A 13,599-nucleotide genomic window follows, 5' to 3' on the forward strand; every position below is an offset into this window, starting at 1 on the left:
TTAGTCAGTCAGGCCCCGTGGATACTTAGACACTTACGATACGTAGGAGGAGGACTGAGACATGGAACCCACTTTACAACACACACACACACACACACGCACGCTCAAGCTAATTTGCAGGCACACAAACACGCACACACACGCACGCTCAAGCTAATTTGCAGGCACACAAACACACACACACACACACACACACACACACACACACACACACACACACACACACACACACACACACACACACACACACACACACACACACACACACACACACACACACACACACACACACACGCACACACAGTTAAAACGGCATTCACATCAAAACACCAATCAAGCCATCACTGGAGCCCACCGTAAGAGGGGAGAGTGGGGGGACGGGGTGGCGGGTGAATGGTGGGGTTGGGGTTGGGTGAGGACTGAGTGGGGGAGGGGGGAGGCTCGGCTACACATTGGCGGCTGGCCGTCTAGTCAGAGAAGAGGCTGACGAAGGACTTTCGTAGGTTGCGAATAGTCTCGGCCTTGGCCTCATCCTGGCCGTCCGACGCTGCGGGGGCGGGGGCGGAGCCTCCACGGAAGAAGGAGGAGTCACTGAAGGCGTTGAAGGCATTGGTCAGGGACTGGGACTTACTGAGGGGGGGGGGGGGGGGAGGTTTGGGAGAGAGGTACAGGAGAAGGGAGGCAGGGGGATGGAGGAGAGAAGGATGGGGTGAGAGGGGGTGAGGAGCAGGACAGGGATGGGAGTCACAAAGGGAGGGGTGGATTGAAAGAGAGGGAAAAGAGGACACATGTGGACAAGTCTCAGAAGAGTGAAACAAACCTCCATGTAAAAATAAAAAACAGTTATATCATAGAAAGTCTTCAAAGCTATTGCACATATGAAATTCACATAAAATAAATGCACAAGAAAAAATGCACATACAACTGCACAAAAACTTAACTAAACTAGAAAAGTATGCAACATAAATTCTTCAGACTGTTTTTATATTCAGAAAATGTCTTCATTGTTTCTTTACTCTAACATTAATACGATGAACACATAATGAATACATAATCCGAACAGGAATCTCTGCGTCATTAACCAAGGTAAATATCTTTAGGAGTACCATTAGTAGAGTGGAGTCCCTTCACATGTTTTCCTTTATTATCAACACAGTGTTGATAATCGGGCCCTTACTTCAGGAGGGGGTGGGTCTTGGGCTGGTCCGACGGCGGCTCGTCCTGCGCTGTGACGTCCCCTTCGGACAGCTCAGCCTCGGACTCCCCCGCCGGCCCGGCCTCGGACTGGGCAGAGGGAGACGGGGCCGCTTTGGCCGGCGTCTGGACCTGCGCTGGGCGGGGGGCTGAGGCGGACTCGGGGGCCCGCGCCGGGGCCTGGCCCTCGGGTTGCGGCTTGGCTAGATCGGCCGGTAGAGTCTGCTGCCTCACCTGGATCTGAGACCTGGAATTCCTGCGCACGGGAGGGATGGGTTTGGCGGGGGGCGTGGGCTTGGGGGGCAGATCTTTGGGTTTCCCGGGGGACGGGGCGGGAGAGGCCTGGGCCTGGGGCTTGGGCTGCTCCGTGGTCGCGGCGGCGGCGGCGGCGGCGGCCGGAACGGGGGCTGGGGCCGGAGCTGGGGCGGCTGGGGCTGCGGCTGCTGCTCTGGCGGGGGGAGACCCTGAGACTGCCGCTGCTGCCTTGGCCGCAGGGGAGGCTACGGGTGCAGCCGCGGGTCTAGCCTGGGCGGCTGGGGGAGGTGGGGCCGGGCTGGACTTGTTGACAGACAGAGCCCTGTTCATCGGAGGAGGAGGCCTGGGCACGGGAGGTTTTGTAACGGAGGCAGCCTTCTGGACCGGGCCAGGCTTCTGGGCCATGCTAGGCTTGGCTGCAGGTTCAGAAGCCCTCTTAGCTGGCTCTTGGGGTGGGTCCACGATCTGGGTTTTCACAGGTGTCCCTATTTGAAATATGAAGCACACGTTTTGGGTTTTACCTTTCAGCTTTAAATCTTCTGGAGCTGATGCAGTCTTGTACCCTGGCACTGTGATATTGAATATACCACTGTGATTCATTAACAAAATTTGAAAAGTTATGTTGACCAAGTTATTCAGTAACGATTTCTCCCCAGATTGCACATGCATGCATATGGCATTAATCAAAACAAGAACTAGAATACAATAATTAAATCTAGCTCCATCAAAGCTTGGAAACCAAAGCAATGTGTCACATATTATGCATTTATTATGCATTTATTATTACGTTTATACAAACCATTAGCATCTAAAAACGGACCCGCAGTCAATTTCATACTGGAATACTATCAATATATTTCGAAACAATCAGGAGAAAAACGAGCTGTCGATATTTGCACAGCGTGGACAGCAGGGGGAAGCAGAACACTTTTAAAGATGGTCGTGCGTCTGCAGACGACAATTGGCAACTGCAGCGCAATTTGGTTTTCAAGTAAACGATGAGGAAATAGACAGAAGAGCAGCTGATAGGAAAATAGGATTAAGGCATAAATAGAAAGAGATACAGTCAAGTCAAAACAGAGATCCACTGGTGGAAAAATGAAACTAGTAATTTTAAGCTTTTTCAATTCATACAGGCAGCAGAACCCAGGCAAGAAGGGAAGCACAACGAAGGTTACATAATGCCTCGTGACGTGCGCAACAACGACACACAGTGCGTACGTGAGTGTTGGATATCAACTCGAAAGGTTGTCGGTGTAAGAATTTGTATTTTCCGACTCTTACATCTCATCCACAAATATGGAGGCCTATTAACTTGTTCTTGTCCTATTTGCTGAGATTCTCGTTGCACCCCAACAGTAATCCCCAATCAAATGCTCTGTAAAAAAGAAAAACTGGTATGGAATGGCTGCTGCCGACCTGAAAGCCGATCCAATAATGGAATTCGGCCCATACACCAGCTTCACGAGAGGAAAAAAGCATACCATAATAATTATGCCAATCTTCTGCTTATTGTACACATCCCCAGACTTACATTTTATTTTAAATAATCTTATTTTGAATTTGTCTTGCAGTGGGGGAGCCTATATTACATTTTCCATCTCCCAGAAGCGCTGCCCTTAGATAAATTGTATTGCCCATGACATTTAACCCTATAGGTCTACCAATATCAATTAACGTGTGAAGTAAGTTAATCGTGTTATCACGGCAAACGCAGGGATCTTAGTGCAGGTATAAGTAGGCATGGTAGTTCATAATAGTGGCTAGACATCGATGCAAGCCATGGCAACATTACAAGCATTGTCTAATGTAACACAAACACACGCAAAACAAAAGCTTAATTGGCATAACCACATGTACATATTGTTTCATTCATTTGCATTAGGAGCATGTTAAAATTGGGTTCAACTCAGTTTATCACCTCACTTAGCCACGCTGCACTGAGAGAAGCATCTGCAGTTATTCAATTGGCAACAGCCACAACATAATTTTATTAACATAGATAAAGGACAGGATCTACTCATTAAATGACTTCCACAATACAAATTAGTTTTTGTTGCCATTATTGAAATAAATAAATAAATTAATTACTGATAGCAGTGTGACTGCTGTGTTCTTTATTGCACTCATATTGCAATTTTGAATGCAATTTAAAATAGCATTATAAAAAACATTTATATTGCTTTTTAGTAGATACTTTCTGGTAGATTTGTCCTCACATTAGGTTCATTAACTACGTCTCTCATCAATTTAGCAACCTAATAAATATGAACCAAACGTGAAGTTTGGGAGAGGTTCAAAAACTTAACAAAGTAAAGCGCTTCAGACCTAGTGCTGCGGGCTCTGTCTGGCTGCAGCTGAAGCAGTATCAGTGGAAAACCAAACCCTTAAACATTTTACTGTAGTGGAGACCCATATGTACTTGGTTGCACAGTTCTGCTGTGGATTGATCCTGTTCCAAATCCCGACATAAATGCACGTTCAAGTTTTAAAAACGTAGAACACAACGTTAACAAGGACTCAAATTGCCCTCCTTCGTTTAAATGTCGTCTATAGCATGAGCCCTTACTGGCTGTTTAAGTAACAAGGTGAAATCCATCAAACATTGTAAGTAGCTTATGCAAGTAAGCAAATATACCCCTTCACCTATGTGAAATGAGAAAGTGTCCATATGAAGTGGCCGAGAACACATATTTCAAATGGTTTTAGTGAGCGGGGACTTTCTCAAACACACAGTTTGGTTTTCTTTTAACGGTGTGTTGCAGGAGAGAGAGAAGGGTGTTCACCTTGCATGGGTCGCTGTCCAGGTGTCCTGTTGGGATCTGATGCTGCCTCCTTCAGGACAGCGCTCTGTAGGACAAAATAATGACATTATAACAACCACAGCCACATGGTGGAAACTAGGCAGGCTGCGATGATTAAGCCAGATGGTACGACTGACAGTGAACCATGGAGAGATGAGAAGGGTGACAGACTTACTGCTGTTTGTATGCATGACAGGTTTACCACTCTCTATCCCCCTGCCTATACTTTGACTTCAACTACAAATGAGAAATAAATCATTATATTGAGAAAGTAGGTTGAGAGAGAGCGGCAATGACACGTAAGACCCCTGGCCGGATCGAACCAGGGTCACTACAAACCATTTTAGCCTGCACGATTTTTTTTGGAGGGTTATTTATTCGGTAAATCTTGCTATTTCTCTTTACAGCCCTCAAATCTGCCCTACAGCAGATTTAAATCAAATGTGATAGGTTATTTTGCCTAGGCTATGGTTCACAGATATGTGATCTTCATGTCTGTAGACGATGGTGGGGTTGGGGTGTTTGGGCCTGCCTGTTGGGGCTGGGCCGTGGTGGTGGGTGTGGTGGTGGGTGTTTGGGCCTGCCTGTTGGGGCTGGGCCGTGGTGGTGGGTGTGGTGGTGGGTGTGGTGGTGGGTGTTTGGGCCTACCTGTTGGGGCTGGGCCGTGGTGGCCATCTGGCCCTGGGGGGAGCGGGCGCCCGCGGAGCTCCTGGAGGCAAGGGCCTGGGTCATCTTAGCCAGGACCACTTCAGAGATCAGCTGCTTGTCCTCGGCCTGGTGGTCCCCGATCAGCTGCATGGACGACCCCATGACCTGGGCGAGCGGACCAGGGGGGCTTAGTCAACAACCGCAGCTCACTGAGTAGTTTCACTGAATGCAAAACGCAGCGTTTAAGCTAGAATAATCCCAGAGATGAGGGTTTTCAAGTTATACGAGATGTAATTCAGACCCAATAGATCTGCAGTATCCAGTAGCAATCTTATTCAATATTTGAGTGAATAAACTTTATTGCCATGGCACCCAGAGAGAAGTTCGACAATGGTCTCAAGCCCACTTATTATATTTATTATATATATTTATAGGAAATTGAGGACTCTGCACTCTGCAGCCTATCATTAGAAGCACTAGTTGGCAGCCACAGTGCAGCGCCCAGGGACCAACTCCAGGTCTAACCCCTGATGCCTGGGTCAAGGGCACCGGCAGAGTATCAACCATCACGAGGACAGCTTTTTGATTTTGCTGTGGGAGGAGCACCTGGAAGAAAATCCACCCATGAACACGTTGAGAACATTACAAGGACCTTCTGCTTCTGCTGTGAGGCAACAGAGCTAACCACACATGTGCCACCATAATAGGTTGAATGCGGTGGAGACAGATACATTTAAATAAACAACACATTGCACATGCAAGCAAAAGAGCACGTTCGCCGACTTGTTGTGTAATAGTGTAGCGAGTGTCATTGCTGCATCACTAAGCCATGGAAACCAAGCAGAACCCCACTGGCACACAGGATAAACACTACCTCCCCATCAAAAAACAGCTATGGGCTGTAGTGGGTATGTGTTGGGAATGTTGGATTTATTTGTCACTGTGATGCGTGGACGGTTCCTCTTCTGTTGATACTTCTCCTCACACGCACCCCTATTCTACCCAGACCAGGACAAGGAAGCATTGTTTTGGAGGTCATGTTTTTGGACATAATGTTCAAGATAAATAGTCTTGCTCTAGCATTGTGGCTGAGACATGGGGACAAATCCAAAGCAACTCCACACACTAAGCCTGCTATTAGACTGGACAGAGACAGAGAAAAGGGGAGAGAGAGAGAGAGAGAGAGAGAGAGAGAGAGCGAGAGAGAGAGAGAGAGAGAGAGAGAGAGAGAGAGAGAGAGAGAGAGAGAGCGAGAGAGAGAGAGAGAGAGAGAGAGAGAGAGAGAGAGAGAGAGAGAGAGAGGTCTACACAAGGGCTGTTTAGAAGGGAAAAACAATGATACAGAGAAAGAGCGAAGGGGAAATCAAAGAAAGAACGAGAGAGACATGGAGTAATCCGAGAGTGAGAGTGGTCAGTGTTTGTGTAGTTTTGACGAGGGAGTCAAGCGGAGTGTGAAGAGGTTTAGAAGCTCCAGCCCTGACATTAAGATGCAGATGTAATCTGCTCTAGTGATCACACTAGTGAGATCTTTAATCAGGTTAGCCTGCCATTTCCATCTATCTATTTCCAGGCAGACGTCCACTTTCTCACCACTGAGAAACGAGGGCAGACAGGCTAAAATTAACCTTCAAAGGCCTCATTAATATCTGAATCAGAGTCCAAAAACAATATATCCTGAAAATGTTTTTTTATTAATAATGAATCCAAAGTGGATGCCATTGAAGAATGACAATTTATATTGACGTTGATTACTAAATGTCTCCACCTGTGTTGCTGTCTGTGTGTGTGTGTGTCCGTCTATCTGTCCACTTGTGTCTGTCCATCTGTCTATTTCTCCACCCATTCGTGTTGCTTTCTGTGTTTGTGTGTCTGTCTGTCTATCTGGCACTTGTCTATCCGTCTGTTTCTCCACCCAGTCATCCATCGCTGCCCCTGCACCTCAGTAATGTAGTCGTTGCCGTCCTTCCCACAGATTGCTTTAACAGCGCAGATATCCAGCCCTCCAAAGATGTCCGAGCAGGCGTCCACCCACAGCTTGTACCTGCAAAACACACATCAAGCTCACCCACTGTCTGAACCAATCAGATCCATGAGGAGACTTGCCTCCTCATGTGTGTGTGGTTGGTGATGGTACTAAGATAGTCACATTTTACAGTGGTGGGCATTATGGAATGTAATGCTGAATCATAATAGCATCTGTATATAAATGAGAACGTTTTAGCAAGAAAACTGCAACGTAGAGAGTACTCCTCTAGCCATTTAGTGACCCCAAACAAATAGTCAAAGGTTCTTATTTTATACTTTATATGTGATCTGTTTTGTGAAAGATTCATTCCTGAAATTAAATGAGATGCTTCACGTTTTATTTAACGTGTGGCTTTCCTCTGGCTAATGTGGAATCGTAAATAAGACTACATTTATTTTAATATGTAACTGTTAAATTTGACTATCGTCAAAGTCTTTAATTTAATTAGAAATATTGTACAATTTAATTTGCATATCAAAGTTCAGTGAATTTTCCCACTTTAGCCTGGCAAAAGACACACAAAAAACACAATATTTGACACATTTCCACGTCCAACAATGTAATTTGTTTTGACATGGTGTCAGAGCCGTGTTGGCCGTGGCCATGCGGTGCATAATGAACACAGACCCCATGCTTACTTGTCAGTCATGGCCACTTGCTCCAACATGGCAGATCCAGTGTTGCTCTTCCAGTTACCAGAAATGGATGTTCGCCTGCAAATGAGAAGGTTGAGCCTGATTGGATTCATAAACAATAAGCGGATAAAAAATGTTCCGAATGTTGTATGAAATTACAAATACGATTATAGCCTTAAAAGAAATCGACAGTTGTTTATGATAACATAATGATTATTGTTACGATTGCTTTGTGATGACGATTATAATTATTTGCATCAATATGACTTCATTAAATAACCTATCCCTTTCTCCCTTCCAAGAATAGTAGACATACATGTAGGCTTTGTAGTCGGCGCCGATCTTCTGCACTCTGATGTCGTACTTGGCGTCGATGAAGGGCTCTGTGGTGGAGTAGGTCTGGGTGATGGCCACCACACTCGCAATGTCCTGGAAGTCACTGGCGTTGTCCACTTTCACCTGGAACACAGAGGCCCAGCACAGTTAGGGCTGGATAAGGGAAAGAGTTTACTTACCTGTTGGGCAAAACAAGAGTAAAACCAACAAAACAGTGGACAGAATGCCTAAAGCCAGAAGAGGTTATTCCTACATGCAGACTATTAGTTATTTAGTTATTTATTTGATTAGGGCCCCCCCAAAAAAAAAACATAAATAAACTATAAAAATCAGTCGAGTGCGCAGGCAGACTTCCCTGGTGGAAAGTTGTTTTTGAGTTTTAATTTTTTTAATAATAATTCCTTATTTGGAGTATGTGTGTTTAAAATTCACAATAACATATAATATATAGAATCTAAATCAATGTGTTTTGGTGAAAATACGTGGCCAAGTCAGGACAACAGCGCAGCTAATTGCTGACATATAGAGATATGCACATAAACAACAATATATTAAGCTCCTCAGCGTCCTCCAATCTGATGCCTAAAGGTCACGTTATCACCCCCAGCAGAGTGAGTTGATGGTGGAGTAGGGACTTCTGATGCTATGGACATTGACAAGGATGAACCCGAGGACTCGAGACACAGGATCCCAGTTGCCCCACTAAGATCTATTCACCGAAAGCCATTTGAGGGAACTTTAGTGGTGAATCTACAAGTCAAAGACTGTGGTCCAGATATGAGAGGAGGGATCGATAAACACAATATAACCACTGTCTACAAGAACACCACAGCAGAGTATAATGGGTGACTGGAAAAACTGAATGGTTGTGTACAGCATATGAAAAAGGAGAGAGAAAATAAAATTGATCCAGATAGGAACAGAAAGGGATGAGAGAATTTGGAGATCGTTGGTCAACAGACATGGTCAATTTAGGATAATTATCTACCACAATATTTTCTCTAACATATATTGTTAATTGAAGCTACAACAATTGTTGCCTTCCTGATATTCTATTGCATATTGATTGCGAGTCAAATTATGTCATAATAATCTTTGGATAATTGAAAAATCTCAGAAATCCTGGAAACTGAACTGAATCAAGCCCCGCTGTTTTTCATGGTCTTGATTGCAAACAAAGGGTAGTGAGCGGCCTCTCTCCCCTTTGGTGTTAGGTCAGGCCCCCCTAGTGCCGTTCCATTGGTTGTAAGTATGATGACATGGTTTCTATTTTCCCCATTTCATTGAACCCACTTGGTTTTGGATTTCACCCATGATTAAAGAAGAGCAAAAACAGATGTAGCTTGGTATGATCACATTTACAGTGCATCAACATTGACAATTAAATTGGCCTCTGTGCCATATTTAGATGAAATGCAATGTCAATGTCAATGTTTCCTCTCACACAAGACAGTGATTCTGAGTCATTCAAAACATCAACGGCAAGAAAACACATCATGGACTAATTTCAGACCTATTCTGGTAAATATGAGATTGAAATACCTTTCCCATTCCGGAGTGGGCGTGGCCTATCTTCACCACCACTGGAAAGCTGGGCGTGGTAATCTAGAAATGAAGAAGACTCATTTATGATCAGGAAATACACCCATTAATAAGGTTTTGTTGTGGCTCATCAAGTAACAAGTTAGAAACAACGTGTTGCGAAAACATTCAATGCATTTTATTTTTGTTGCTTTCATTTCATAATTATTTTTTGTTGTCCAGATGGCTAAATAGGAATGTCAACACAATCAAAAGTTGTCTAACTTCCAATGACTACAGGAATTAGTCAGGCTTAGGCATCCACTGTCAGGCAGAGAAATGGATGATGGGTGATGTATAATTTGCAGTGGAACTTTACAGCTTAGAGATACACACACGCACACGCACATGCACACACACACACACACACACACACACACACACACACACACACACACACACACACACACACACACACACACACACACACACACACACACACACACACACACACACACACACACACACACACACACACACACACAAACACAAGGAAACATTTCTTATTGTTCTCATATGAAACAGCAGACCATTCAATTGTGATGCTCGCACACATGCATGTGCAAATGAACACCAACCCCCCCATATACACACACACACACACAAGTTTTGTGTTTGACAATTTGAGTTACAATTTTACAAAGCACGTTTACAAAACTACTCTCATAACTCACATAACTCTCTATTTCCAACATATATTTTTAGATTGGGTCTTTCCATCTCGCTGTAGTTTTGTAGTTCTATTTACTCTGAGCCAGAACCACTAGACTGATTAGTCACATTCTCCTTTTTTTGGTAAATAGGCGGTCCTTGAACCATTCATTAGTGGTGGAGTACATAAGAGGCCCAGTGTGCTGCAACCCTCTCAGCATTCAGGACCAGAGCGTCAATGTGAGAGGGAACCAACCATTGTGAGTGTCTCTTCGTGTTTGCTATAGAGTGAGAGACAGTGAGGAGAGAGAGAGAGAAAGAGAGTAAGTAAGAGATTAGGACAGAGAGAGGGAGCGAGAGCAGCAGCCGCCGCCTTAAGCTAAACTTGAACTTGAACAAAGTTAGCCGTCGCACCAGCTGGTATTCAGGGGGCGCAATTAAACTTACTAGAGCCTTTCACTCCACAGCTGCCTTTAAGCTCACCCGAGCTCCTCTCTCTTGCTTTTAATTCTCTTCCCTGCCCCACACCCCCGCATCCCCCCCCTTGACACCACCCACCAGCCCTCCCTCCCTCTCCCTCCCTCCCCCAACACACCCAACCATCTTGCTGACTGCTGGCCTGGATTGCTCCCTGGGAGAAGGAAACAGCGCTAGGACAGGCTGCCAAGGGATTTTTTGCGACCATTGGTGAAGCAGTCTGAGGCAGCCAGGAGCCATGGGCATGCAGCAGGTGTGGTGCGTGTACTCGGGGCTTTTGGTGACTATCCTCCTGGGTCTGGGCAGGGTGCGAGTGGTGGACGCATGCAGCTGCAACCCCGCACATCCTCAGCAGCTCTTCTGCGGCGCCGAGATAGGTGAGTTACACTCTTCCCCTCTTTGAGACGCTCATCAGGGGACGATATCTTTTGCACGCCTGTGGACCGAATCGCTATTCGGTTGGGTTTGATGACCTCTGTGTTAAAATATTGAGTGGAATGCAAGCAGGCATTAGACACACACACAAACACACACACACACACACACACACACACACACACACACACACGGGAACACACGCATAAACACACACAGATAAAAAAAAACAAATATCTACACACAAAAAATTACATGCAAACAAACACAGAAACGCAGGCACATCTAGCTATGTGACTTTTATTATTGCGTTGTTGATGGTATTTCCCTTATTGATTGCATCACAAAGAAAATATTGTCCATTCATCTCGCAACCTCACCCGAAGCGAGAGGCAGAACAACCGGGGTAGACTACCATTTCATTGCCTCAGTGTCTCCCAGCGAGTGGGTTTCTCAGTAAGGACTGCAGAGGAGTTGCTTGAGGATGTGTGCATGCAGTGCAAGAACCGTGGCTCATTAGGTCAAAGTAAGAAAGAAAGAAAGGATGTCCACAGAGAGAGTCTGGTGGGAAGATACATAACTAAATAACAATAGGGTGGTAAGACACTGAGTTACAAAGTAATAGGGACCACCCAGAGGAGCAAAACAAAGTGGATTTCTAAAGTAATAGGACTTTACTAACAGGATTTGCTAGGTCGTTGTGCATTGTTTATATCTGTGTGCACCGGGACATATCATTTTTTTGAAACGCCAGTCATTTATGTAGCTCTCAACCAGCAACCACCAGTCTCTGTTGAAATCGGGCTGATAATTACATACAGAAAAATAAATAAAACCTGCATAATTTTAAGTCAGAGAGAGAGAGAGAGAGAGAGAGAGAGAGGGAGGTGGTAAGATGTGGCAGAAATGTCACCAGTGAGTGGATCAGTAACATTCTCTCATCTGGGTTAGTCTTCCTGTCTGCATCTTATATTTTATTGTATACATTGCTGTTTGAAGGTTTGCATGCCTTTCTCTTTGTCTGTCTCTCCTTCTGATGCCCACTCCTCTTCCTGATTGAGCCATTCCAGTGCCAGTCCTATTAAGCCTAGCAAAGCCAACACTCTACGCTTTCTCTGAGAGCTTGGCTCTATGTGTCTCTGTCAGAGGTTCCGATCCAAGAGGAGACAATATAGAGGAGGAGTGGAGCACAGAGAAGAGAAGAGGAGAAAATATGAGAGGATTAGCGAGGAGAGGAGTAGAGGAGAAGAGCACAGAGGAGAGGAGAGGAGAGGAGAGGAGAGGAGAGGAGAGGAGAGGAGAGGAGAGGAGAGGAGAGGAGAGGAGAGGAGAGGAGAGGAGAGCGGAGGAGAGGAGAGGAGAGGAGAGGAGAGGAGAGGAGAGGAGAGGAGAGGAGATAAGGAGAGGAGAGGAGAGGAGATAAGGAGAGGAGAGGAGGGATATTGTGGTTTCAGCTATGATGCTGCGGGCATCTGGTTGAGGAATTAAAAAAAAATATTTATTTTATTTTCTAAATATACTTATTTAGAAAAGATTGCATAATAATACAATCTTTCTTCCCCTCTCTAGCTCCCCATCAGACTCTGACCAGGCTGCTGCCTTCTAAAATGTGGGTTATTGGAACGCAATAGTGTTATTTGGAGCTCTTTCTCATTTTACTGGCTTAAACATCTAAGTATGTCATCCCTCAGAAGTCGTAGATATGTTACCCTATTGCATAATTAATCTATAATATACAGCTATGAGAGTGCCTTGATGTAAAAAAGGCATAATCACTTGTTACAAACTGAACATTTAAAGTTCCCTTAAATTCTAAGGGTATTTGGCTTTGGTGTGTGGAAGTGATCAGTGCCTTTGACTGTACTGCATCACTGTGTCCAACGCCTGGGCTGTGTTGTGATGCGTTCAAGTCCTTTTTGTGTTGAGTCTCTGAGGGGCCACCGGTGGCCTTGGGTTGACCCAGCGGTGTTGTGAGATTTGACGCCAGAGCTGAATGAAGATGTTGCTCTTCATAATAAGTCTCCGTGTCTTGACTGGTTCCTGGCTGCCTCTGTACACAGTGCTACATCCGTGTGTGTGTGTGTGTACCTACTTTGGATAGGCCTGCATCCTGGCCACAGGCCAAGAAGAGTCGACAGTAAACCTACTCCATCCCGTCTGTTTCCCCCTTTTCTCTGTCTCTCTCTTTCCTCTCTTTCTATCCATCTATCTATCTGCCTCTCTCTCTCTCTCTCTCTCTCTCTCTCTCTCTCTCTCTCTCTCTCTCTCTCTCTCTCTCTCTCTCTCTCTCTCTCTCTCTCTCTCTCTCTCTCTCTCTCTCTCTCTCTCTCTCTCTCTCTCTCTCCTCTCTCCGTCTCCCTCTGTCTCCCCTCAAGTTCATTTCCATGTCTATAGGCTGGGCTTAGCGCGCTGCATACTAACGCTAGGCGTGTGAAAAGCCTGCTGACAACTCAGCTTTGTGAGCATGACAAGGGCGCCGATTCATGTGGGTGGGTGGAAGTTACTTACAACATCAGTTCTCATGGTTTAGCTTTGCCATATTTCTCTTTCGATGGGTGGCAATGGACTCATTCTGGTTCACGTCCAGTTATTGTATCAATTAGGCCGTCCATTTCAG

The 13,599-nt window shown here is 45.3% G+C and overlaps 2 protein-coding genes across 2 annotated transcripts in view; one reads left to right on the forward strand and one right to left on the reverse strand.

The window, feature by feature from the left end:
- Positions 1–467: 467 nt before the first annotated feature.
- The window catches only part of syn2b (synapsin IIb), a 50,705-nt gene continuing 37,573 nt past the window's right edge, over positions 468–13,599 (reverse strand). Inside the window, exons 6-13 of the mRNA XM_056606791.1 lie at positions 9,441–9,503; positions 7,879–8,021; positions 7,566–7,640; positions 6,840–6,942; positions 4,902–5,066; positions 4,236–4,299; positions 1,178–1,934; positions 468–630 (exon numbers count right to left, since the gene is read on the reverse strand). Of these exons, the coding sequence (XP_056462766.1) occupies positions 468–630; positions 1,178–1,934; positions 4,236–4,299; positions 4,902–5,066; positions 6,840–6,942; positions 7,566–7,640; positions 7,879–8,021; positions 9,441–9,503 (1,533 nt within the window). The remainder of the gene's footprint in view (positions 631–1,177; positions 1,935–4,235; positions 4,300–4,901; positions 5,067–6,839; positions 6,943–7,565; positions 7,641–7,878; positions 8,022–9,440; positions 9,504–13,599) is intronic.
- LOC130402570 (metalloproteinase inhibitor 4-like) overlaps positions 10,729–13,599 on the forward strand; it is a 9,209-nt gene continuing 6,338 nt past the window's right edge. Inside the window, exon 1 of the mRNA XM_056606792.1 lies at positions 10,729–10,984. Within this exon, the coding sequence (XP_056462767.1) occupies positions 10,846–10,984 (139 nt within the window). The 5' untranslated portion in view covers positions 10,729–10,845. The remainder of the gene's footprint in view (positions 10,985–13,599) is intronic.

Source organism: Gadus chalcogrammus, chromosome 13 (assembly GCF_026213295.1).
Source record: "Gadus chalcogrammus isolate NIFS_2021 chromosome 13, NIFS_Gcha_1.0, whole genome shotgun sequence".
NCBI classification, from domain to species: Eukaryota; Metazoa; Chordata; class Actinopteri; order Gadiformes; family Gadidae; genus Gadus; species Gadus chalcogrammus.